Source organism: Myotis lucifugus, unplaced genomic scaffold, assembly GCF_000147115.1.
Source record: "Myotis lucifugus unplaced genomic scaffold, Myoluc2.0 scaffold_3, whole genome shotgun sequence".
Taxonomy (NCBI): Eukaryota; Metazoa; Chordata; class Mammalia; order Chiroptera; family Vespertilionidae; genus Myotis; species Myotis lucifugus.
Genome location: NW_005871051.1, coordinates 22,088,409 through 22,116,191, shown reverse-complemented (window position 1 = coordinate 22,116,191; position 27,783 = coordinate 22,088,409). Strand labels below are relative to the sequence as shown.

Genomic DNA, 27,783 nt, shown 5'->3' with positions numbered 1-27,783 from the left:
TGGACAAGGGGACTTTGATATCTTTCTACCCAATCTTTTTTTTTTTTTAGAAAAAGAAATTCAAGGTTTTAGAGTCTGCTCTACTTGCTAAAATTCAAGCTATTTCTCCTGGATTGCCCCTTCTTTTCAGTTACCATTGCAACGGGCTTTCCAGTTATTTCTAAGTGGCTTCCTTGTGCAGTCATCAAGCGTTTTCTGTGTTAGATATTTCCTCCATCTAAGCAAATAACACAGTGATGAGCCTCGGCTTACAATCCAGAGTCTACCATTGAGTCTCTCAACCGTGGAGACAGGGTTTTTTTATGGGCTTTGTCGTACTGAAATGTTTTAAAAATTGCTTTAGTCTAATCATGCCTTATTTAAGTTTATGCTGCTAGGAAACACTTTTCCTCATTCGTGAGCCTGGCCATGGCTTGGAAAGAACACAAGGAAAATCAGCAGAGCCTGAGGCCCATTTCCTAATTCACCCAGTGACCCTGACTCACTTTCTGGTCCCATCACCAGGGCCATTCTCGGAGGCTGCATGGGGCCCTGCTGCCTCTCCCCCGAGGGCAAGGCCACTCAGGCCACCTTCCGTGAGGACTTGTGACTAGAGGTGAAACTGTGATAAAGTCACATACTAACTAGAGCCTTGAACCTCTTCTACAACAAAGAAATGAAGGGAATGGGCCACAATGGAAAAAAAAAGACCACGAGTAAATAGAAAAGGCAGCTTTTAAAATTCCTTTCAATTTTTAGAACTTGGAATCTGGGGACATTTTGCAGTTGAGGGAACTGTTCAGATGGGTTGGTGTGTAAACCCTAAGAGGCTGAGGATAGAGACCAAGGATGCTTCAATCCTCCATGATAATGGTAGTAAGTGGCAGAGCCAGCTTCGAGTGACCCTCAGTCGAAGGTGGAGGAACCTGAGATAGATTCCTCCTCTTTATGCCTCTCAGCAGTCTGAAAGGCAGGGGCTACTATTATACCCATTGTACAGATGCAGAAACTAAGGCACAGTGAAGTTATATACCTGTCAAAGTCACACAGTAAATTGGTAGTGGAGCTTGGGTATTAACTTGGGTGGTTTGTCTCAGGAGCCTACAGAAGCTAAGAATTGAGGCTGTCACAAATTATGAAAAGGCACAATTATGCAAAAACATTATTAGTATGTTTTTAGAAGATTGACATTTCTAGTGGAGTTGCAGGATGGGGAAAGGAATTAAAGTGAATAAAAGATCTGTCTTAAGGTACATTTGTTTGCTGACTACAATTTTAAAATAAGGGTTCTTTTTGTTTTGTTGTTTTTACTTTTGATGTTAACAGAGTTATAGATTCCTATCCAGTTATAAAAAAAATAATACAGAGAGATCCCATTTACTGGTCACCTAGTTCCCCCCAAAGTAATATCTTGCATAGCTACAGGACACAACAATAAATACCAAAGCTAGGAAATTGGCATTGGTACAATCCATCCACCTTATCAGATTTCAGCAGTTTTACATGCATTCATGTGTGTATGTGTTTGTGTGTGTGTGTGTGTGTGTGTGTGTGTGTGTGTACACATCTGTGATGTTTTATCACCTGTATATTGTGTGGCCACCTCCATAGTCAAGACACAGAATAGTTCCATCACAAGGCCCTTACATGTCACCCTTACAGTCACATCCATCCCTTCCCCTCCCATCTTCCCCAATTTCTTGTAACCTCTAATATATTCTCCATCTCTATAATTTTGTCATTTTAAGACTATTTTATAAATTGAATCATAGTATGTAACCTTTTGGAATTGACTTTTTTTTCACTCAGTATAATTGCCTTTAGATCCATCCAAGTTGCTGTGTGTATCCGTAGTCCATTCCTTTTTATTGCTGGGTAGTGGTCCATGGTGTGAATGTGTCATGATTTGTTTAACCATTCGCCTATTGAAGGACATCTGGATATTTTCCAGTTTGGGGCTATTGCGAATAAAGCTGCTATGAACATTGGCGTATAGATTTTGTGTGAACATGAGTTTTCGTTTCCCTGAGATAGATGTCCAAGATTGCTAGATCATATGGTTAAAAGCGTGTTTAGATTTTTAAGGAACTGCCAAACTGTTTTTGCAGAATGGCTACACCATTCTACATTCCCACCAGCAATGTGTGGTATCCAATTTCTCTGCATCTTCTCCAGCATTTGGTGTTACCATTAGTTTTTATTTTAGCCATTCTGATGGGTGTGTAGTGGTTTTAATTTGCACTTCCCTAATGGCGAATGATGTTGAACATCTTTTCATGGGCTTATTTGCCATCTGTGTATCCTCTTCAGTGAACTGTCAGTCCGTGTCTTTGGACCATTTTCTGATTGGATTGCTGTTTTCTGTTTACTGTTGCATTGTGAGAGTCCTTTGTATTTTCTAGCTACTAGTCTTTGTCAGATAGGTGGGCGGCAATATTTTCTCCTAGCCTGCAGCTTGTCTTTTCATCATCTGTGCAGAATCTTTTGTGGAGCAAATATTTGTAATTTTGATGAGGTCTGACTTACCAGTCTTTCCTTTTTTGGGTCATGCTTTTAGTATCATGACTAAGCTAGTAAAAGTAGGGTTTCACTTCCTGCCTCTTCTAGCGTGCGGTGCCTGGTGGTTGAGGAAGAAGCCGCGGGGCAGGGTGGACATGAGTGTGAATGATTCTTCAGCTTCTGTCTCGTTTGGACTCTGGTGTGTGTCACGATGCGCTGTTTGTCCCCAGACAGAGTGGACCTTGTCTTAGAAAGACTGTAAGGTGGTATAGTGTTAAAATGAACACATTTCCAGAATCTGTTTCCAGGCCTCCGTCTGGGACACTGGGCCCTGTCCCCATTCCTCTGCCCCTTTGTCCAGTCATATCCAGCTCATCCTCCGTGTCCACCTGCGTGGCCCTCCTCCAGTGTCCCCCTCAGCCCTGTTGATGTTGTGGAGCAGACCGTCCTTGCTGGGCCGCGTTCTCCTGGGCCTTGCAGGATGTTGAGCAGCATCCTGGATCTCTGCTCACTAGACAGTAGCATCATCCCCACCAGTTGTGACAACCCCAAATGTCTCCAGATGTTGCCAAATGTTCCCTGAGGGACGAACCTGCCCTGATGAGAAGCCAGGCTCTAGACCAGGGGTCCTCAAACTTTTTAAACAGGGGGCCAGTTCACTGTCCCTCAGACCGTTGGAGGGCCGGACTATAGTTTAAAAAAAAACTATGAACAAATTCCTATGCACACTGCACATATCTTATTTTGAAGTAAAAAAACAAAACGGGAACAAATACAATATTTGTATTTGCATGTGGCCCGCGGGCCGTAGTTTGAGGACCCCTGCTCTAGTCCATCGGCTCCAGGAGCATGGGGCTGGGTCCACTTTTGTGCACGCTCCTACCTCAGCACTGTGCCTGACCCATGGGTGCTCCACTAGGATTTGTGAAATAAATAGGTAAATGGGCAAACTGTACCTACCACCTAACAGTGTTTCACACGGCAGCCTTGGAAATAGCACCCCAATTTCAAAAGAACCAAGCGGGTTTAATTGTGAATTCAGACCTAGAAATGCTGGTCCCTGTCGACACAGTAGAATATTGGTGCCCTCGACCTTCTTCTGCCTGGCCAGTGGGGGTGGCTCCCTGAGTCTGGAGTTCCTGCCTGATAAAGCCCACATCCTCCCCTTAACTGCCAAGCAAGGGCCCTCCCCACCTAGAGGAAGAACCTCCGTCATGCACAGGCTCCCACCGACTCCCAGCTCTCCTTCTGAGAAAAGGAGGGCATCGCAGCAGGCAGAAGGGGACCTCCCGCAGGTGGCATTTTGGAGATAATTTGGCACAGGGTGATATTGGAGACCCAGTTCAACCTTCACCTGCTGAGTGTCCTTCCTCTGTCGCTGGGCCCTGCCCTCTTTTCACCAGGGAAGGGAGGAAAGTAGGAGTTGGTGTCGTAAGTGTTTCCCTCCACGTCCTGCGTGGTTCAGGGTTCGGGTCTGGAAGAGGAGCCGCACAACAAATGAAAAAGAAAAGAAATGAGATAATTTGGGAATATTGGGGGACCAGGCGAGCAAGTCCAACTCAAGAGGAAGGACTTCCACTGTGCTCAGGCCTCACCAAGCTTTTATAGTGAGAGGTAAATAAGGTAGTGGTTACCATAGTTACACAGTTCTTGTGAGTTTCACTTGTTTTGACCATGGTTACACTTCCTGCACTTCCTCAGCCCCTTAGCTTCCCAGATAAGATCTAGGGAGTGTTATAAGGTCAAGCCTAATTATGCTAAGAGGACTATGCCCTCTAAGCTAGGACTTGTTTGTGACTTTGCCAGCAGGTCAGTCCGAGGCTTAACCATATATCAGTTTCCCACATCTCACCCTTTTTTTATTATTAAGCTACTATAACTTACACATCAAGAACAAAACTCTGGCTATTAAAACAATAACAATGCCAATCCGTAACCCAAAACATTTTAAAACTTAAGCATAACATTTCAAGAACAAAAAATGTTTTAAGTCCCAATTTCAATGTCCAACAGTTCTGAGTCCAAGTTTCAATGTCCGACAGTTCCTTATGTGTACATGTCAGCAATGATATTTCAGTTCTGGATGGTGGACAAATGGTGGCAATGCAGGTCCGACCCTCTCTGGTTTGATCCTGGGCAACCTGCAGCGACGCACAGCTGCTGACTGCTAGCATGGCAAAGCGTCGTCAGCGTCTTCCATCTCTGGATTGTCTCTCCTCTTGTCTTCATGGCTGGAGCATTCCTGAGAATTCCTCTCTGTTGCAGGAATCCACATGGTTGAGAATATGTTTGTATATTTTCAGAAAACAACTTCAAGACCATGCGTAATAATAAAAAAAGGGTGAGATGTGGGAAACTGATATACAGTTAAGCCTCGGACTGACCTGCTGGCAAAGTCACAAACAAGTCCTAGCTTAGAGGGCACAGTCCTCTTAGCATAATTAGGCTTGACCTTATAACACTCCCTAGATCTTTTTTTTTTTTTTCCGAATTAAAGAGTCACATTTATTGCAATCCGGGACTATGAGGGGACATTCCCAAATCTCATAGTAGCCATTTGGTCACAGTTCCAGGATTATATAGGCAAAAAATCACACAGGTATTGATTACATCTCAGGGTTTGGAATGAGGCACCTGGCTCACAAAAAAGCAGATTACAGAAGCAGAATTAAGCATGTTAATTACAGTTTCAGGTCTCGGGGTCACTGAATTGACAGAAATACATTATCTAGAGCCTTTGGGTAACCTGGGTTAAACTTAGGCATGTTATCTAAATTACAGTTCTGGGTCTCCGGATCACTGAGTTGATAGAAACACATTATCTAGAGCCATCGAGGCAATTTAGAGTAATTGCACTGTCCTGGTCTTAGGACCACTGAGTCCACTGGAACGCACCACCTGTGGCCACTAAAACAATTTAGGGTAATTGTGCTGTCCTGTTTCCCAGGTACAGAAGAATGTGCTTCGATAACCAGTAAGATCACAATCAATGGGATAGTCATTCAATCAATAAGGCATTCAATCGAATGGGATGACTTACACAATTTAGAAAATCAAAGTAACCTGTCCATTGTTAAACAAAGCAAATAGGTACCATACTTCAGATGGCCCTTGAGAACATTATGCTAAGTGAAGTAAGTCAGTCAGAAAAAGCTAAGAACCATATGCTTTCACTCATATGTGGGATATAAAACTGAAACTCATGAACACAAACAGCAGTGTGGTGGTTGCCAGAGGGAAGGCAGTGAGAGGAGAAGGGGGTCCTAATATATGGTGACAGGAGAAGATTTGACTTTGGGTGGTGGGCACATGGTGCAAATACAGATCTTGTAACAGAGAAACCCACACCTGAAACCTGTATGTTCATGTTGACCAATGTCACTCCAATAAATTTAATTTTAAAAGATCCTCTACAGGCGTATGTCAGCAAAACCTTATTCAGCTCTTCTGTTTCATTGCTCTCAGAAACCAGAAGGTGTATTAAATGGAACAGGTCAGAATAGCTGGGGTCATATGTTCTAACAGTTAAATCAGATTCCTTTGCAAACCCATTGCACTCCCTAGATCTTATCTGGGAAGCTAAGGGGCTGAGGAAGTGCAGGAAGTGTAACCATGGTCAAAACAAGTGAAACTCACAAGAACTGTGTAACTATGGTAACCACTACCTTATTTACCTCTCACTATAAAAAGCTTGGTGAGGCCTGAGCACAGTGGAAGTCCTTCCTCTTGAGTTGGACTTGCTCGCCTGGTCCCCCAATATTCCCAAATTATCTCGTGTCTTTTCTTTTTCATTTGTTGTGCGGCTCCTCTTCCAGACCCGAACCCTGAACCACGCAGGACGTGGAGGGAAACACTTACGACATCTGGCGCCCGACGGGGACTCTGGAAGTGAAGGTTTCGCTAGAGCGAAAAAAAGAAGTTTCACTGGCAAAAGTGAGGAACAAAGAATTCACCATAAAGGTAGGAAAATTCACCGTAAAGGTGAGGGGTTATTTCACCGCTCACAAACGCCCACAATCAGCTACAGTAGTGCGGAGCTGTAGGCGGTGTGGGAACGTTTTCTTAACCAGGCTAACGGGGCAGGATTCGGCTTTAAAAAGTAGATTCGGCTTTAAAAAAAAAAAGTAAGAAACTTTATTATAGACTTTTGATTTGCATGTTTAAGGAGTTAAAATTTTAGAAGGTAATCTCTTATAGTTTTTTTTTGTGTGTGTGTATTATTATAGAAAATAACCCTTGTTTCTTGAAGAAGGTACGTTAGATCTTGAAAGTTGCCAAAAAAGTTAGTCAGAACCTGAAAAAAGGTCAGCAGCAGGATAAAACTTACCTCAAAAAACTGTTTTTCCATGGGGAACACAATATTGCATTTGCTAGAACTTTTTAGAGAAGCTGAGGAGGAGCCTCCTTGCCTGGTTCCCTCTGCTCCTCCTAGAGAGGAGCGGGAAGAAAAGTTGGAGGAATGGCCTTCACAGCCCCCTCCACCTCCACGTCCTAATCCTGAAATGATTAATTCGCCATTAATAGAATCACCTGTGCAAAAAGCCATCAGAGAAGGATTGAAGGACATGCCGGTGGAAGAAAGGCTTGCATTTTTTATCATGTAGATACCTGACCCACAGTTGGGGCTCAGTTTTGCTTAACTAATTAGTTCAGTAAGTTCCCAGGGAGTAAGTACAATGGACTTAAGAATAATGGAGGGTATATGAGCGTGTTTGGGGTTTTTCTCTTTATACCTGGCGTTTCTGTTCCATGAACCTGAGTGATAAAGCTAGCTTTGGTTCAGAAAACAAAAACAAAGGCCATGGTGGGGCTGGGAGAGCGACCAGGCAGCGGGAGGGGAGCGGGGCCCACAGGAGGTGATGACTGGTTATGTCAGCCGTTCCCTGCTGCTGCTGCTGCTTTATGGGAAGGATGTCAGCGGTGCAGGAGGATCCGCAGCCTCTGGAGGCTGGGCCAGGCTTCCTCCTTCGAGGAACAGCTGTCTGATGAGGGGCCTGGTGTGGACAAACACCCGCCCTGATGCTCCGCACAGGAAGCTCCGGGTAACGCAGGCATCCCCACCTCTTCCAACAGGCTGTCCAGGAGCCTGATTTGATAAGGGGGGCTGACGCTCAGGGGTTACTGGTCACTAACCCCTCCCTTCTGGGAGCCACTAAGGGGAATGGGCTGGATTCCTTCCTCTCCCACATAGAGAAGCCTTGGGTGGAAATTCCAGGGGGAGCCACAGTGACAATTGGCATCAATGCAGTAGCTGCTTTGACAAGAAGCAGTGTGTGACTTCAGACTGGAGCCTGGATTCTAAAGTAAGGAAAGTCCGCGGGACCTCCGTGTGCCACCTTGGGGGAGAGTTGGAATGTGCACCTTCCTGTGGGCCAGCGGGGTTTCTCATCCTTGGCACTTGGCACTGACGGACGTTTTGGGCCAGATAATTCCCCGTGGTGAGGAGCTGTCTTGTGCATCGTGGGCTGTTCAGCAGCAACCCTGACCTCAACCCACGGATGCCAGTGGCACTCCCTCCCAGACATCGCCAAATGCCCCCTGGCGGGGCGTGGAGCCCCCTCCAAGCTGAAAACCACTGCACTGGAGTAACAAACATTCTGTTCCATTCTTGTTCCTTATAAAGCTGTGGTCACTTGTTTACTCCGAGACACTGGTGATGTAAGCACAGGACAGAGAGGTAGAAAGAAGGCAGTGTTTCCTCACTTCTGCCTCGGTCAACCCTTTAAACTCCATCACAAGAACCAGCTAAGAGTCCATTCAGACATCTCTTCACCTTGTATGATCTGTATGGTCCGGGCAGGTTATTTAATTTTTCCGGACCTCTGTTTTCAACATCTATAGCATCTACATACTCATGCCTACATCTTAAGTCGAGGGTTCAGTTAGATGTTGAATATATAAAGCTCCAGGTACAGGGTCTGGCACATGGTAGACATTCCATAAACGATGGCCATTAATTTTGAGTACTTGAGAATGCATTCCACAAGTTTTAAGCAAGTTGGGATTTTTTAAGTTAGCAATAAAAATTGCTGCTGCTTAAAATAAGAATGAAATCAGTTCATTTCCACTGAATTACAATTTATTTCATAAACATTATTGAGTTTCTACTATATACCAGATACTCTGCTAAACTCAGGGCATAAAAAAAATGAATAAACTATAATCCTTGCCATTAAACATCTAGTGTGTAGATGTAGTCACATGAATGGTTCCAGTCATGTGCATCAAAATAGAACCACCACTTATTGAAAAAAACTCAATGTGGAGTGGTCTGTGGGTTGTAAGGGGGTGTAACATTCATTTTACTGTATATAAAGGGCTCTCACTATATTATTTCTCAACTCTCTGTTTTTCCAGCAACTGCACTTTTTATTCCAGTTTTTATGATTCTGTTATTGAACCACGGTTCTGTGCTCTGTAGCCTTTTCTGCTCCTCCTTGCTACACATTTCAGCTGATCTGAGTTCCTGCTGCTGTGTTTTTATAACCAGAAAAGGGCTGCTTGTTTTAAGTAATGTGTTCATTGTATGTATTTTGTAAAACATCCAGAACAGTATAAAGAATAATAAATTATATTCATATTTCCACCATCCGAACTAAATATAGAGATAATGTCTTATATCCATATTTCTAGTCTTTTTTGTGCCTGTGTAGAATTTTTGCATAGTTAATTATAGCATAGTTTTCTTTTCAATTAAGATATATGCAGAATATATTACCATATATTTATGATATTGTGTTAGAGGGATGTCATGAACTGATCCTTACTGTTGGATGTCAGAGGTCATGGTCTCCCAGATGAATCGCTGAGCCAAGAATAAAGTGCAAACCATTCATTGAGGAACAGTTCCCAGGTGACAGAGTAAGAGAGTGGGGGAAGTGGGTGTTAGAAAGGGGATCAGCCAATCAAGTGGGGGGATATCAGATGAAAGCCCACACTCAGCCTGATCCTGGAGAGTTCTGTGCCACCTTGAGGCAAAGAAGCTAGGCTCTCATACTCCCGGACCAGTAGTCAGTCAGGGGCTGTTGGCCTCTGGGGTAGAGGAATGGTATGTGTCAACTCCCAGCACCTAAAGTCCACTAAGAAAATGGGCTGCAACTCCCAGTAGCAATTCTCTTAAGGTGACAGGTGCAAATTATTGGTGTCAAAGCACCCAGAAGCTAGAGGAGAAGTGCACAAAGCTGGTGAAAGATCACCCACAGTGTTCCTTCCCTTGGAAATTGAGGTTGCAACGATAATTGCTATACACTTATTTATTGCAAAGAATATTGTAATGATTTTGCTTCTAGAAATAACTGTACAGTGAACACGTTTACACCCAAATCTTTTTTTTGTTATTACCTTAGGGTTGACTATCTTTCTGTTTGTGCTTATGAAACTCCCATGACCACCCTTGAAAATTGATTTCTAATATGGTACAAGAGAAAGCTGAGGCCGATAAGGATTGTGAGTTGCCCTGGATCTCTTGGTTAGTTGATAGAATGGGATTTGAACCTTATATTAATTTTCCCTGACACGTAGAGAAAAATAGAATAAATGTCTCATAAACTTGCATTTTAAAAGGCAACTAACAAAGCCCCAATTACCTTCTTCCTCATAGCCTTCCTCCTTCAGCCCAATAGAGATTTAAGAATGAATGATAGCCCAACCAGCATGGCTCAGTGGTTGAGTATTGACCTATGGTTCGATTCCTGGTCAAAGCACATGCCCTGGTTGCAGGCTCGATCCCCAGTGTGGGGAGTGCAGGAGGCAGCCGATCAATGATGCTCTCTCATCATTGATGTTTCTATCTCCTTCTTCCTCTCCCATCCTCTCTTAAATCAAGAAAAATATAATTTTTTTTAAAAAAAGTATGAATGATGGGAGACATCTGTAATACTCTCAACAATAAAGATAAATTAAATAGAAAGAGAGAGAAATAAATAAATAAATGTGGATAAAAGGCATTTGGATGTCAGTTCAAGTATATTTAATAAAATGCGTGCCTCTTCATTGGAGGAACCTTTTAAACATTGTTGTCATACACCTCTGTGTCTGAGCATTTCTTTCCTGAGTCTTTTAAAGTTCATTTTTGGCTACATTAATTAGCATCATAGATCAAGTACACACTTTGAGGTCTCTAAGCCTCTCCCCAGTAACCTGAAAGAGCACATTTAAAACCACCAGGCTGCAGTCACTTTGATCAGTTAGCATTTCCTGTTTCTTCTCTGAAGTTTTAAAGATGCTGACTCATTCGGATACCACTCAGTACATTTCCCAGGGTATCAAAATGCACTTCACTTTTGCTTGTTCATCTAACTTTCCGCCGTAAGAGAATGCGGAAGATGTTTGGAAAATGAAGACAGGGTTGGGTGAATGTATCTCAGGGATGTTTGTAGAGGCCTGAGAGACCAGAGTCCTCTGGCCATTCCAGGACCATATTTGAGGCTCAACCTCAATTGTTTGTGCATTAACTCCTGTCACTTTCTCGATCAGCCTTAATCTCTGCAGGTCAACCCCCGAAGGTCTCTAGAATGCCCCGTGCTAGACACCCTGAAGAGTTAGACCTTTGCCTGTTGGTAAGAGTATTGGTGAGAAACATTTGGCATGGCTGCTGGGCAGGTCAATCCTACTTAAGGCCACTAAGTCTCAATTTGGCAGCCCAATACCTTTCCTTCACATTTATTTCTTTGAGAAGAAAAACTGTCATGAAAAAAACTGTTGGGGAATCTGATGATTCTCATATGATCTGATGTACTGTTTTTCTCTACCTCCTGTAGCCCCTCTAGAAGGAAGAGTTAGCCCAAAGGCAGAATAATACAGGGTTCTAGGTACTAAGAATGAGGATCCTAGAATCACAGAGACCAGAAGGATATCAAAGCCTTTTCAGTGCTTGATGGGGGCAGGGGCTGGTGGCATACCCGCCCGCCCCCCCTCCCCCTGAGATAAATTAGGGGACTTTCCTTGTCATACTGTGTGCCAGTTGTTCATTTCAGACACTTGCATTGTTGGCATCCCCCGTTTGTAGGATAAGACTCACTGCCTTCGCATGAGGATTTTTCATTTGATATTCTAGCCCAACTTCAATGCCCAGCTCACTCCTGCAGCTTTTCATCATCCAGTGTGCCTCCCCTGGGTGGTATTGCCATGGGAGGCAAAGCAATTCATAAGTAAACAGTCTATCTTTCATGATTTGAACTTCAATATTTGGACATAGTCCAGAGAGTGATGCAAATGCATTTTGGACTTTCCCCACTGGCAATGCCCAGTATTCCCAGAGCTGATTTAGAGTTTATTAGGTGAGCATGCTCAGATTGTGGTCTCTAAAGTCTGTCTCCCTCTAAAAGGAAGCAGAGACCCCTAGAAAAGTGGCTGATTCCACCTGGGACAGAAATAGGCAAAATGAGCTGGGAACATCTTGTCAAACCAGGAAACGAATCTAATGAGACTACAGGTCATACGAAAGGTTCAGGAGCCAACCTGAGGAGGCTCCTCTTGAACATCAATAAGGATAATACAATTTCAGTGGATCGAGGCCCTTAAAATATGTTTAAAAACATAAGTTTGTAATTATATTAAGAAAACAAACAAAAAAATCCCTGTGGTTAACTCTAAAAATGCTGGGTAACCAACGTATTGTTGTGAGAACAATATAGGGAATAACTCAAGCATTTATCCTGCCTTTGCTGTACACATTGAACCTCTGGATAACCATGTGATGGGTTATGGAAACTTACTTTTTATAGAAGTGTTCCAACTAATGCAGAGGGAACATTAGACTTACAATAGCACCATTGGGCAATCCCTAATAAAACAATGCACTTAAGCAATGATTATGAGTAGCTGCTAAGGTCACCAAAGAAAAAAAAAGAAAGGAAGAAAAATGGCATTGTTTCCTTCTTCCAGCACCAGGTCCAACACCTGAATGAAATATTCCTAACAAAAAAGAAGAAATTTGAATCTGATTAGCCCCTAGAGCAGAGGTAACAAATTTCCTGCAAAGAGCCAAGTAGTGAATGTTTCTGGCTTTGCTGGTCACATAGTCTCTGTTGTAGTGAGGCTTAAACGCAACCACAGACAAATCAAAGTGTGGCCCCATCTTACCCACGAGCATGCAGACCCCTGCTCCGGGTCCACCAATTTACAGGAAGTACAGAAGACACATCACGTGAATGCAGTTAGCAAAATCTAGACTGTGGGAAACTCACCAGGACAAGTAACCTGGTTTCTTCAACCAAAAGTTCCACACACACACAAAAAAAAATTAAAAATAAAGCAACTAGAGGAAAACTTTTTAAAAGACAGAGACATATCAACCAATTGCAATGTGTGGACCTTATTTAGATCCTAATTCAAATAAATTATTTTTTTAAAAAGAGAATCAGGGAAATTTGAATACCAACTAGATATTTAACATATAAAAGAATTATTAATTTTCGAGTGGGATAATAATATTGTGTGTGTATATATTTTATATATATATATATATATATATATATATATTCCTCAGGTTTAGAGTATGTGTTGGATGTTTAAAATTATACGGTGTCTAGAATTTATTTCAAAACAGCCTTTGATTTTAAAAGAAATAAAATAGGCCATGAGTTGATCATTATTTTATTTGGATATTGGGTACTAGTGGGAGGGGTATTTTATTTTTGCATATATTTGAAATCTTTCATGACATAAAGATTTTAATTATATATATATAATAATGTATTGCTTTAGACAGTTTTAGAGAATGAAAGGCATGTAGTACTTTCCATTATTAGTCACCCTTGGGCCGCCTAAAACAGATGTGAGTCATCTGGCTAAGAGTTGGAGCCTGAAGAGTCTTTCTAGTGTTTTTTCTCCCCAAACTGTTTACATCTTATTTGTTATAGTAAATAGAGCTGACAGATATCTCATTAGCTCATATGTCACATATAAAATTTATTTTATTTTGTAAACAAGAATTTATTAGGTTGAAACTAAGGTTCTTTTGTGACTGGCTCTCCTAGTCTCTCATTGGTCAATGGAGTGGCATTCAGGGCAGGGGTTTGGCCACAGTGCTTTCCCAACCTAGAGGGATGTCTTCAGTGATGGTAACAGGGAGTGAAGGGAGCTGAGGCTTATAGGAAAGCAGGCACCCAGCCCTGAGGAGTGGTTGCTGTGCAGGATGTTTGCCTGAGGAATGAGAACTCCGAGTTACTGGAACTCCCATTCATTTTCGTTTTTCCTGAGAATAACTCTAAATCTAGATGGTATGTGACATTTTCTAACTTTTAATTGCTTAAATATTTTTATAACGCCGTGTATTCCAAACCAAACAGCTGGAGCAGCTGCAAGTCCCATGGGTCAACCTCTGGTTTAGTATCTACCAATGGTAGGGCCCTGAATAAGACCCTGTAGGCACTAGGATTCTGAAGTCCCATAGCCCTGCTCTCTGTGAGCTTTCAGTCTAGTTGGCAGGAAAAAAAATACTTGAAAAAACAAAATGAGAGTGCAGATAGGAAATGCTATGGGAATTCCGAGAAGAGCGTGAATAGCCCTATCTGGGCAATCAGGGAAACCTCCCACAGGCCATGGACGGAGTTGGGGGAACTCTGGTGCTTAGTAGGTAGAGAGTAAGGGAGAAAAGCAAAGGCCTGGATGTGAGCAAGACCAAGGACTAGCAACAAGACGTACCACCCTATGAGGGTTGGTAGATTTCACAGGCCAAGATATTGCTCTGAGCAATCAGGTGAAAATATGCAGCAAACAGTTGGAAGTATAGCACTGAAATTCAGCTGAGGATTTGAACTACAGATTTGAGCATCATCTGGTAGAAGTGACGATTGAAGTCATGGGTTCTATGGGAGTGGTGCTCTGCCTACCATTGACAGGTGGTGCATTTATAGACATAGGGTTGCGCCGGGCGTCTGGCATCTGCAAAACTACCAATGGTTATTCACTACACTAAATCTTATTTAAAACTCAAAGCAGTACCCAGTTATATCAAAAACATTCCCCACACAGAGAAGGAAAGATTTGGAGGAAGAGAAACTAAAAGTTTGTGGGGAAGGAGAAACCCACATTTGGAAGGACATGCCTATAACCATGGCTTCATTTACAGGTTTATGATCTTCCTCCATTGATGACTTAAACTTAATCTTTTTCTTTACTGTTATGAAAAGAATACTCAAGAAATGGAAACATGGATGCTATGTAATACAGTTGAGCAACATCTTTATTCTTTCTCTCTTACTTGAAAGTTTAAAGTGTAATTTCTTTTAAAAATAAACAGGAGGTTACTATGTTCTTCCCATAATGAGAATCTCCTTGTCCTCTAGAGGCTAAGAATTTCAAAGCCTGAACTTCAACCAGTTATTCCATGTAAAAGATTGTCTATTTGGACATGAATAGGTATCTGTAGTAGGAATTTTATAAGCCTAAAGTATTCGTGCATCAGTATCCACTCTCCTGGCTACAGAACTTTGGAGAGAAGTAAAAGCTTGGTCTCAGACATGTACATATGCCAGGGGAGTTCAGACGAGTGAGCATTTAGCCTAGGAAACGGAGGCCAAGAAGTGATGCCCAGAATATCAATCAAAAATAGCTCTGATTCCAAGTTCTGCACAGCTCTGACACTGTCCTGCTGCACTGTCATCTCCCAGAAGTCCCAAATCCAAGAAACCAAGCAAAGCACCGATGGCAGCCTTCCCCCCCTTCATAATGGAACTGTTCTTTTAGAAAAAAACTCATAACCGAGCAAAATGATGCTAAATAAGATGGCAGTTTATTCGGAAGATTGTCTTTGTCGACTCTGAGACGTTGGAGCTGTTAAATTTCCATCTGTTACTGATCCTTTATACCCGTTTTACAATCTTCTACAGAAATCCATAACATTTACGTGAATCAACTGTAAGCAATCAGAGGCAAACCCAATTTGATGTCCTTTATGAGTGTGCAGATTCAAACATTTATTCCAATTTTGCTAATCCAGGAGGATTTCTTTGGGAGGCTTGGGTGTATAAATTCAATGGCATGCTAAAGGTGGAAGCCAGAATAGATTACAATGCAAGGGTCAACAATTTAGATTGATGAAGTTGGCGCCAGTCACCGAATTTGACCATTTGTAACCAAGATTGTACAAACTGTTTTATACTTAGCATGGGTTTTGTTGTAAATGTTTCCGTCCATGTCCCGTGTGGTTCAGGGTTCAGGATCTGGAAGAAGAGCCTCACACAAATGAAAAAGAAAAGACACGAGATAATTTGGGAATATTGGGGGCCAGGCAGGTAAGTCCAACTCAGGAGGAAGGACTTCCACTGGTGCTCAGGCCGCACCAACTATAGTCAGAGGTAAACAGGGCAGTGGTTACCATAGTTACACAGTTCTTGTGAGTTTCACTTGTTTTGACCATAGTTACACTTCCTGCACTTCCCTCAGCCCCTTAGCTTCCCAGATAAGATCTAGGGAGTGTTATAAGGTCAAGCCTAATTATGCTAAGAGGACTGTGCCCTCTAAGCTGGGACTTGTTTGTGACTTTGCCAACAGGTCAGTCTGAGGCTTAACCCTATATCAGTTTCCCACAGGGTTGTAGTCTACTTCATTTTAAAGGGGAAATTAATCACCAGGAAAGGAAAGGGGAGGGGAGGGAAGGGAAGGGAGAGAAAGAAGGAAAGGGAAGGAAGGAAGGAAGGAAAGAAGGAAGGAAAGAAGAAAGAAAGAAAGAAAGAAAGAAAGAAAGAAAGAAAGATAGAAAGAAAGAAAGAAAGATAGAAAGAAAGAAAGAAAAGTGAGAGAGGGTGGAGGGATGAAGTGAGGAAGGGAGGAGATAAAAGAAATGAAAAGAAGGAAGGAGGAAGGAAGGAAGGAAGGAAGGAAGGAAGGAAGGAAGGAAGGAAGGAAGGAAAGGAAGGAAAGGAAGAAAGAAAAGAAAGAAAAGAGGGAGGGAGGGAAGGAGGGAGGGAGGGAAGACAAAGTGTCTAATTTTTAGATAACATGAGCAAAGCTTCCATAATCAGGATTTGGAAGCTCCCCAATGTCCAACAGGCGGAGAGAAACTCGGGATTGTAGTGGTATTAGAGCCAGTCCTAGGAGCCAAAGTTAAAGTAGGCCACTCTGGCCATAGGAAAGCCCCCAGAAGGAGCGTATGTAGGTCAATTCGCTGTTTTGAATGTAGACAGGCTTGCCTTTATGCAATTATTTTACTGTGAAGCTCTGGAGAAACTCTGAATGCTCTAAATTTTTTAAAATGTGTGAAAAAAAATTGCAACATCACCTTGAATGATGGCCTTGGTGTTCACCTTGTGGCCCTATGTGTGGGGGTGGTAGGCGGGATCTCTGGCTGCCAGCCCTCTTCCACCCCAAAGAATTTACCCTCCTTGGAAAGTTTTGGGCGCTAACAGTTACTCAACACAATCATTTTCCCAGTCACACTCAATAAATATGATTTTGATGCCATGAAAAATAATTAGAAAAATAGGAAGTATGTAAGCCAGCAGGTTTAATCCCACATGTATTTATTGACCATCTACTATGATCTAGAGGTGAAGGAGACACACGCATAGAAAGGAAGTGAGGAAACACCAAATGCTGGTTTGCCTAATGCTGCCCTAATTTATCCCTTCCCTTCCCTTCCCTTCCCTTCCCTTCCCTTCCCTTCCCTTCCCTTCCCTTCCCTTCCCTCCCCTCCCCTTCCCTTCCCTCCCCTCCCCTCCCCTCCCCTCCCCTCCCCTCCCCTCCCCTCCCCTCCCCTCCCCTCCCCTTCGCCCTTTTTAGCTCTAAGACTTTATTTTTTATTTTTCAATTACAGTTTACATTCAGTATTATTCTGCATAGTGGTTAGAAAATCGTGTGTTTTATAGTGTGGTCCCTTCCCTCCAATATTTTAAGTACCCACCTGGCCCAATACATAGTTATTACAATGTTATTGACTACCAGTATATTCCCTATGCTGTAATTTACATCTCTGTGACTGTTCTATAGCTACCAATTGGTACTCAATTCCTTCATCTTTTTCATCCAGCCCCCCAACCTCCCTTCCCTCTGGCAAACATCAGTCTGTTTTCTGTATCTGTGAGTCTGTCTCAGTTTTTTTGTTTGTTTATTTGTTTGTTTCTTTTCATCGTCACCCAAAGATATTTTTTCATTGATTTTTAGAGAGATTGGGAGGGAGGGGGAAAGACAGAGAGAGAGAGAAACATCCATGTGAGAGAGACACATTGATTATTTGCCTCCTGCATGCACCCCGACCAGGGCCGGGGCTCGAGCCTGCAATCAAGGTACATGCCCTTGACTGGGAATGGAACCTGGGACCCTTCAGCCCGTGGGCCAACACTCTGTCCACTGAGCCAAACCGGCTAGGGCGAGTCTGTTTCTGTTTTGTTTTTTTGTTTATTTGGTTCTTTAGTTTCTACATATAAGTGAAATAGTATGGCATTTGTCTTTCTCTGTCTGACTTATTTCACTTAGTATAATACCCTCTAGGTTCATCCATTCTGTTGCAAAAGGTAGGATTTTATTCTTTTTTATGGCGAGTAATAGTCCATTGTCTTCATGTACCAAGCTTTTTTATCCACTCGTCTATTGATGGGCCCAGTGCCCCTTCTTTTCCCTGGAGCACAGAGACCTAACTTCCCCTTCACTCCTGGCACCTATCTCCTAAGAGGCTCCCTCTCTCTTGTTCTCTGCAGACACTCCCTACCTCCTCGTGGGAAGCTTGTGCTTAGCAGGAGCTTTAGTCCAGAGGGAGGAACCAAATTAGCCATATCACGATTTTTGCTTTTGTTTTACTGGCTGCTACTTTGAGGTTCTTATTGAATGAAAGTATTTGCTTTTCCATAAACATATGTACCACTCCTCATTTTTCACAGCGCAAGAGAGCTCAGTAAAGGGTAATCAAGGAAGAAAGCACATTTAATAAAATCACCATCATTGAGAATATTCATGTAATAAAATCACCGTATCGAGAAGACCTGCCCCATTGTAGATTTAAGGATGTCCCTTAAATTTATTTTAATCAGCAATTCTTTAATTAAGAAAAGAATATGTTCATGTGAGAAAATCAGGTATACGGTGTATAGTTATATGATAATCACAGCCATGTGAGTGGTTTCTACCTTAGAATGAAATCCAAGAGCCGGATCAGGCTCTGCAGGCCCCTCAGGACCTGCCCCTCCTTCTTTTCACCTCCAAGTTCTTTATGTCTCAGTCACCCCGACCTCCCCACCAGATGTGTTCCCACCTCAGGGCCTCTGCCCTGCCATCCGCCTGCCTGACAGGCCCTACGCACCCTGCTCATTGCCCTGCTGGGTCTCTCATCGTTCAGGCTTCGCCACCTGTGTTCCCTCTGCAGAGGAGGCTCTTCGGATAAGGGCCCTGTCTAATGTGGCCCGCACCAGCCTGTCATTTGCTGGCATCACTGTTTTCTCGTCCCTGCCCTGATCCCTCTCTGACTCCTTTATTGCTTCCTGGTTTATTTTCTGTCTCCCTCTGGAATGGAAACTCCATGAGAGCAGGGGTCTTGCCAACCTTTTTTACAGTTGAATGCCCAGCGCTTAGATGAGGGCCTGACACACAGTCAGCACTCAGTAAATGTTGGTTTAATTTGATGGACAGTGGCTATGAGTAATAAATAACTATTAGAATAGTGTCTGGCGCTTAGTTGGGACACACCAAGCAGAAGTTCCTTTCTTGTCCCTTCCCATCCCCCTAACAACATACAGTCAAAACCAATGTAATCTGTGCTGTTCTTCTTAACTTCATTAAGAAGGAATTCAGTTATGCTGGGTAAGGTCAATCACATCAGGTTGAGTACAAAGTAGTCCCCCAAAGTGCCCATTTCAGTAGCATTTCAATGATCTTTTTCTAATCTAATTTTCAGGTTGGCCTTGCCAGCAGGAACCATGTCTTGGCATTTCCCCCTCTTCCTCGTGGTCACAGTGACTTTGCCCTCCGTGTGCCTCCAGTTTAATCCTCAGCCTCTGGAGGAACTAGGCTCTGACATAGGGATCCAAGTTTTCCACCAGATTGTCAAGTCCCGGCCTCAGGACAACATCGTCGTCTCCCCCCATGGGATCGCGTCTGTGCTGGGGATGCTGCAGCTGGGAGCCGATGGCCGAACCAAGGCGCAGCTCACCTCCGTGATGCGATACGGCGTGAAAGGTGAGTGCTGTGGGCTCTGGCCGCAGGGCCTGACAGGAGTCTGGGGATCCCTTGCTGGGTCTTCTCTTAAAGCCCCAGAAGCCAGCAGAGTAGCCCCGGTGCCCTCCGGGGCTTAAGCCCTCTGCTCTAAAGCACAGGTGCTGCGGAGCTGGAAGTTAGGAGAGCTGGATTCTAGCCTGTAGCTGTGGGGCTTTGGGTCAAACCCTCAACCTCTCAGTTTTCTCATCTCTGAAGAGAAACTGCCCATTGCCCCCACCTTCACGGGGTACAGGGCTAAAAATGCCTTATGGCTGTGAATGTACTTTTAAAAATGTCAACTGGGCAGGTGGGTTGTGCGTGGCCATGGAGGGCAGCACGAGGAGCCTTATGGTGATGGGACCCTTCTGTGTCTTGACTGAGGTGATGGACATGTGAATCTACCTGGGGGATAAAATTGCATAAACACACACACACACACACACACACACACACACACACTGCCACCTGAATGAGCTCTGTGGACCGTCCCAATGGCAAGTTCCTGGTGGTGGCATTGCCATACATAATGTCACAAATGGAGAAACTGGGTGAAAGGTGTGTGAGACCACCCTATTCACTGTTTTGCAACTTCCTGTGAAGTTATAATTATTTCAAAATAAAAGACTCCAAAAAAAATTTTTTAAGTGAGGCCCAGTTCTTGGAAAAAGCATAGTTTTCTTTACCTGTTTTTAACGACGGACTTAAACCTAACCTAGAGCTCCCATGTCCCAGCACTGTCATTTTGCTTTAGCGCGGGTTTTCTCACCAGGGTTACCTGCCTCCTCCACGCTGCAGGGGGCCAGGTGCAGGGCCAGCTTCAGAGCCTTCAAGGCATTGTGACCTGAGCCAGTCACTTCTCACAGCTTAGTGACTTTACTGGGAAATGACCATTTTCCCTACCCCTGCTCCTCCACCTCTGCTGGCTGGGGCATTCTAGGAGCCTTGACTGAGTTGACGCCTTCAGCTGGAGAGGAAGATGAGTGAGGTGGGGTTTGTGCACTTCAGGTCCCATTGGCGATGGTCTCAGTGTGGCCTCCAGCGCTCCCGGCACCGAATGCCTGACCACCTGCCGGATGACACAGCGTTAACCTTCTGCACGAGTTTGCAGTGTGTTCACCTGTCGGAGCAGGGAAAGAATAATACTTGGGACACACTGTTCAGCCCCTCGCTCGGGAGTTCGGAAACTCTTGGTGGCTTAGAACTTCACAGTGAATCACGGCTAGAGTTTAGGGCCTTTCCCAGGGCCGTCTGTGTGCCAGTCCAATTCCAAAACAGCAACTGGACTTTGGTTGTTGGTTTTAATGTTGAGCCGCACTCATTTTAAGCAGTACTTCTAAAGTTTTGAGGCTATTGGCCTGTGGGCAGCGCCCTACCTCCCACCCCCCATCCCACTTTTTCTTCCTCCCAAACCTCTGTGACGTCTGTTGACATGACACACTGATCCCAGGGAGCCCGAGTGGTTGTTCAGGCCTTACTTCCAGCTCTGCCTCTGAGAACTCACAATAGTGATGCTCTCATTGAGGACGAAGGCAGGACTCTGTGGGGCAAAAGAGGAGAGATCTGCTCTGATCTCCCAGCAGGAGACCAGGGCATGTGGAGGAGGCCTTATGGCTGAATGGGACAGAGCTGGGATGTGGCCTCTGACGTTTGCTGCTCCCTGACTTATGAAATGGGCCAGCCCCCTCCATCCGGTCCTGCCCCACAGAAGGTGTGAGGGGTAGAGTCCTGAGAAACCTGACAAAGGCCATAGGACCACCTCTTCATGGAGCCTGGGCACCTCTTCCCTGCCCTGGTTTAAAGGGTCAGAAGAAGAGCCTGGCCGGTGTGGCTCGGTTGGTTGGGCATCATCCCATGCACCAAGAGTTTGCAGGTTCAATTCCCAGTCAGGGCACTGCCCAGGTTGCAGGCTCGATCCCCAGTAGGGGGCGTGCAGGAGGCAGCCAGTCGACGTTGATGTTTTCCTCTCATCGATGTTTCTCTCTCTCCCTCTCCCTTTCTTTCTCTCTAATAAAATCAATAAAATAATTTTTGTTGAAGAGTCAGAAGAAGAAACCTCTCAGAGTGACAAGACTTGCAGGGCGTTTTAGGACAGTGTCATTCTGCAAAGTGAGTGAGAAGGATCTGTAATACAAGCTCTCTACAGAAACACATTGCATCCTTATAACTTACTCTCCTTCTTCCCATGCTCTAAAACTGAGTGGAGCATGTATGGATGGCTTGTGTAAAATAAAGCTTATGTTGCCATAAAATTAATTCCTCTACTTTTTGAGCTCGATAACAAGTAAAAATCATTGTTCGTGGATGATGGCACATGGCCATTTTTTTATAGTCTTTCAAATGCTTATTTTATTCTTTTTTTTTTCTTCCCAAAATAGAAAAAGGTAATCATGTTGTTAAATCTTTGGCAGGAAAGGAAATAGCAGTCACGATTGTTAAGTGAGAAAGAGAATGGGTTGGGAAGATTCCTTTCATGTATCCCTCCATGGCTACATAATCGAGGCGCTTACCAATCTTCCTGTTGACCTGGTACCAAGAAAGTCCCCCAGGAGAATGAGATCCACATGGGAAAGGTGTTGAAAATGCCTTCAATGTGCCTGATTTGATGCTCGAAGCATGACCGATTTTTAAGACCTATTAACAGTTGTACTTTATTTAATTACACCCTCCCCCCTTTTCTTAACACGAGGACACTGAGAACACTACTCGTATTATCTTGCTTATACCGTTGTTATTGCCATAAGATAGAAGATACTTTGAAAACTAACTTCTCAGAATTCTTGTGGAAATACTGCCGTGTTTTCTCCTTTCCCCTCTAGGAGCTGGTAAAACGTTAAAGAAGATCAACAAGGCCATCGTCTCCAAGAAGAATAAAGATATTGTGACGGTGGCTAATGCAATGTTTGTGAAGAATGGCTCTAAAATCGAAGTGCCTTTCATTACCAGGAACAAAGATGTGTTTCAGTGCGAAGTCCGGAATGTGAACTTTAAGGATCCAGCCTCCGCCTGTGATTCCATCAATGCGTGGGTTAAAAATGAAACCAGGGGTGAGTGGTCACGGCTCCCTGAGCAACATTTTGTATGATTTTACACTTTGTGAATGAAAGCGTGAGTTAGACTCTAAGATCCTAACACGTGTCTGCAAGTCCAGTGGCCCTTCTGTTGGCAAAGGCCAAGACCCCACTGGCTGGTCTGTCTTTTCTTTCTGAGCAGGGCCCACAACTTGGGCTGCCTTCCTTCCCTTTTCGTGCCCCCACTCGTGTCCCTTGGGGATTTTTTTCCCCTGTGGCACGGGCAGCAGAGCAGAATACAGCCCTGCAGACCCTCTTCTTTCCTCACTGCATCTCATCCCCAGAAACCTCGTGCACTGGCCCTTGTCTGTTTTGAAATTTTTGCTGCTCATTCCTTCCTGCCTTTGTATCTGTTGTCTCCTTTGCCTGGAATGTCCTTTTCAGGAAGCAGGTGCCTCCTCTCCAGTTCTGATGGGCATATGATTGCGCCTCTTCTATGTCCTTCATTATAGCACTTGCCACACGGCATAATGATTACTTGTTTACCTGTGTCTCTTCTCCCATGAGACTGAGCCAAGTCTGACATTGGCGCTCTAAACCTGTTCATTTGTAAACTGGAGTTCCAGGTGAAAACATGCAGGAAGAGAGGTAGGTCCAGGACAACAGAGAAAAGTTAAGTCTAGAAATGTAGATTTGGGAACCATTTTTCATAGAAGGGAGAGTTAAGGGCACAGGAGTGGAAGCAAAAGAGATGCAACAGAAAGAAGATGCTCAAAGAAAAATCTTTGGCAACTTTAGGCATGTTTCTCAGTGTGGTTCCTGACATACCTGCATGAGAGTTACCCGGGGTGTATGTTTGGATCACTGGACCCCAACCTACTGAACACTTCCCTTCCCCTTGTTAATGCCTATTCATCTTCACACTGTCACATGAAGAGCATAACAGTTAAAAGAGTACGTTCTGAGTTTGAATCTCAGTTCTGCCATTTATTGGCTGTGTCACCTAGGGCTCGTTATTTAACCTCCCTGTGTCTCAATGCCCTCATCCATAAAATGGAGATATCATAGTGATACTACTAGAATAGCTATATCAACATTAAGGTTGTTATGAGGATAAAAATAATATAGGTAAAGCATTTAGAAGAGTGCCTGGCACTTAGCAAATGTTCACGCGTGAGCTATTTTGGTAGCCATTGGCTCAACTAAGTCATACTTCCTCAAGGAACCCATCCGTGCCTGACCTCGCCAACCAGGTCAGATTCCTCTTATTTGCCCTCACATCCTTGAGTGCTTTCACTCAAGGTAGCTTGTACAACTGCAGCTTTATACTATTCTGGGTTTACTTATGTCAGCCTCCACCTCAAGGACACACAGATCTTTGAGGGCAGGGTTTGTTTGTTTCATTTTCTTATCTAAAAGAATACGTGGCACCTGATAGGTAGGCATCTAAGGATGGATGGGGCCAGGCCAGTGTAGCTCAGTGGTTGAGCATCGACCTATGAACCAGAAGGTCACAGTTCAATTCCCAGTCAGAGCATATGCCCAGGTTGCGGGCTCGATCCCCAGTGTGGGGCATGCAGGAGGCAGCTGATAAATGATTCTCTCTCATCATCAATGTTTCTAGCTCTCTATCCTTCTCCCTTCCTCTCTGAAATCAATAAAAATATATATTTTAAAAAAGGATGAATGGGTAGGTGGATGGTGAGTGTATTGGAAGACACGTGGATAGACGATGGATGCATGTTTATGGCAGTTACTGATGGCAGGTGTCCCGTGTGCCTCATTGCCTCTAAGCTATGCATTTCTTACCTTTCTTTGTCTTTCCTGTTTATTTTTTTTTATGTCTTCTTACAATATCTTAGTCCTACAGGTGGCAATCAGAGGTTTTATTTATCTTAGCAAAAAAAAAAAAAGGCTGAAGAGATTTCTTCAGACACTTAGCACTGACTGTACACTGAACATAGAGCTAGGCAGGATTTTAGGAAATGAATGACAGGGTCCTTGTTCTTGCACAATTCGTGGTTCAGTTGGGGGAGACAGACACATTACATTTGTCTGGAACAGAATACCTCAATGTCATGGTGGTGCTGAGCATCGGGCTTTATGGAAACTCCTGGGAGATGAGTGGAAGGCTCAGAAAGGTGGACAAGAGGGACCATGGAGCTATGTCTTTAAAGGCAGGTAGGGGCTGCACTGGGTGATGTTCCCAGCAAAGCAAGAAACATTCACTATGGGGGGACCAGCTCTAAGGAGCTTGCTATCGCTGGAGCACAAAGCTCTAACTTCCCACAGTCTGTTGGCAGAGGCCGGCCTTGTATTGAATAATGGCTATTTAAAACATGTATTTTCCTTCAGATCCTAAGGTAAGGTGGCGTTGGTGCCCCCTTGTGGAAATAGGGAGTAATGGTGAAACTCTCCGGGAAACCTGGGTCTGCTTCTCTCTGGTGATTTCTTTTTGTTTGTTTATTGTACATCAGAATCCTCTTGCGCTTCATTTAAAAGGACTTAAATCTCTTTTCTGAATTAGACATTGTTGCTTCTTCATAAACTCGCCATTTAATACATTATAACTTGCACTTACATTATGCACTTTTTAAAAAAAAAAAGGCTGCATTGAACTAATTTTTAATAGCTTTGGGTATTAGTGATCTCTCTTGCACATGTACACACACACACACACACACACACACCACACACTCAGCTGAATCTTCAAATATGAAGCCAAAAGAACCTAAATGAAAAAAATCCAAAGTGCGAAGCCCAGGTAGCACTTTGCAGAATCCTGTGGCTTCACGGAGCCTCCCAGAACGTCAGTGGCTGCTCCTTCACTCCTGACACAAGCGAGGTGGACCCTCCCCACATCTTGACGTTTGGTGAAGAGCGTTTTCCTTCAAAATTGGAGTTCTGGGAGAGAACTCACTTCTTTTCATCTCTGCAATATTAGCACCTAGCTTGATCCCTGACCCATAAATATAGACAGCGATTTTAACTTCCACTCTTCTTTAACCACAGACTACAAACCAATGCTCAACATTTCTAAAAATCTTACGAGAACTTAGGCATTCACCTTTGCTAACACTGTGCAGGATAAAGTGTTCCTTTATTTTGACTGTGATTAAATCAACTCAGTGGTTCAAACAGCCCGACTGCTTATCTTGTGCTGACCAAAACCTCTCACTGGTCATCACACGTGTCTGTTATTAGCCAAAATAGGGAACTTAATTAATAATTAAATACTGTATAGCAGTGATGGCGAACCTATGACACGTGTGTCAGAGGTGACACGCAAACTCATTTTTTTGGTTGATTTTTCTTTGTTAAATGGCATTTAAATATATAAAATAAATATCAAAAATGTAAGTCTTTGTTTTACTATGGTTGCAAATATCAAAAAATTTCTATATGTGACACGGCACCAGAGTTAAGTTAGGGTTTTTCAAAATGCTGACACGCCGAGCTCAAAAGGTTCGCCATCACTGCTGTATAGCTTATTTGGGTGAGTAAATTTTTCTAAAGCATGGGGCTGATAGGAACTAGGTATAAAAGAATTTCTTGATGAAAAGTTCAGTAATCCCTACATAGAGGATCTCTAAAGTCTTTCCCGGTCTCTGATTTTTAACTTGTTTTCAGCTTTACTTTTTAGTGAGAAAAAGAATCAGAAAGTACACAAGGGTGATGTAAAAAAATTGCTTTTCTAAATCATTTAAGAATCCCTTGGATTTTCCCATTCTCCTGATCCAGCAGCTGCCTCTGCCAATCCTGAGTTTCTTACTTGTGTGTTCTGTGACCTCACAGGTAAGATCGACAATCTGCTCTCCCCTGACCTGATCGACGGCACGCTCACCAGAATGGTCCTGGTCAACGCCCTGTATTTTAAGGGTTTGTGGAAATCACGGTTTCGACCCGAGAACACAAAGAAACGTCCGTTTGTGGCAGCTGACGGGAAGTCCTACCAAGTGCCCATGCTAGCCCAGCTCTCTCTGTTCCGGAGCGGTAAGTTCACACGTGCAAGGCTCCTTTCTAATATATGGTTGGTTTCAGATAAGCTATAGAGCAACAGATGCTGATTCATCCCATTTGTATAAAATACTTGCTATATATTCATATGTCTCTAGAGACCTGTGTTGGAGGATGTTCAATTAAATGTTAGCAGAGGTGGTATTTCAAATTATTCTTTTTCTTTATTTCAATTTTCAATTTTAAATATGTATCCATTTTGCAATCAGGAAACAAAAAAATGGCCCACCTCTGCTGCCATTACCACAGCATAGCTAACTGAGTCTGGTGGTTGCATTTTAAACCTGGTTTTATCAAAGCATTGGTGGTCCGATTGACATTACTCTTCTTTTCACTGTATAAGTTAGTCTTAACATCTCCAACCTATACCTGGACGTGTGTTTTCCAAGTATTTCCTTTGTATATTCAGTACGAATTAGCTTCAAGCACTGTTCAACATTTCGCTAGCTGCCCGATTCTTTAAATTAGGGAATGCTTTATATGAGGGATGCAATAAACAAAGTCACTTTCCTCTCCTTTATTATTCATCATCCTTCTTGGTAAAATGTTGTCATTCACTCAATAAATTTTTTAAAAAGATAACATATAATTTTTAAAAAAGAAACATATCATGCAAAGGAACTGAGGATAAAAAAAAGGCTCTTTTATCCTCAGGTGAGGATTTAAAATTTAAAAAAATAAATAAAATAGATTTGTTTAGGTTTTGTTTGTTTTTTAAAAAAAGACTCTTTTGCCCCAAAGTTGGAATCAAAAAGACTCTAAGAGAATGCTAGCATGGCCACCAGCTCAGAGCCAAAGTGCAGCTGTGTTATCTTAAGGCCAATCTTTGCACACATTCCCCATTCTAACAAAATAAAAAGTGAGGACACATTCCCCATTCTAACAAAATAAAAAGTGAGGGGACCTCATTTACTGTATGCTTCAGTAGTCAAAGATGAAAATGCAAGGAATTCCACAGACATTCCCAAAAGATTCAAATATTTGTGTTTACAGGAATGAATGTAACCCACTTTTCTTGAGTAGATAGGAGATTCCCAGAGAGGAAGCAACGTGTCCCGGGAAGCTTTTCCATTAAGAACTGCTTTGTCTCAGAATATACGTGTGTGTTTTACAGAAAGCAGTACACAAATACATTCTCATTGTCAAAGGTTCG

General features: G+C 43.3%; 1 protein-coding gene across 5 annotated transcripts in view; it reads left to right on the top strand.

Moving 5' to 3' along the window:
* SERPINE2 (serpin family E member 2) overlaps positions 1–27,783 on the top strand; it is a 59,198-nt gene that overhangs the window by 18,172 nt on the left and 13,243 nt on the right. For 2 of the 5 annotated variants that reach the window (XM_023761845.1, XM_023761843.1), the window contains exons 2-4: positions 19,307–19,587; positions 22,422–22,649; positions 26,358–26,606. In XM_023761845.1, the coding sequence (XP_023617613.1) occupies positions 19,329–19,587; positions 22,422–22,649; positions 26,358–26,606 (736 nt within the window). In that variant the 5' untranslated portion in view covers positions 19,307–19,328. Of the gene's footprint in view, positions 1–6,293; positions 6,439–9,904; positions 9,925–19,306; positions 19,588–22,421; positions 22,650–26,357; positions 26,607–27,783 lie in introns of those variants that run through there. The other 3 variants (XM_023761851.1, XM_023761854.1, XM_023761858.1) reach the window with 3 other exon arrangements.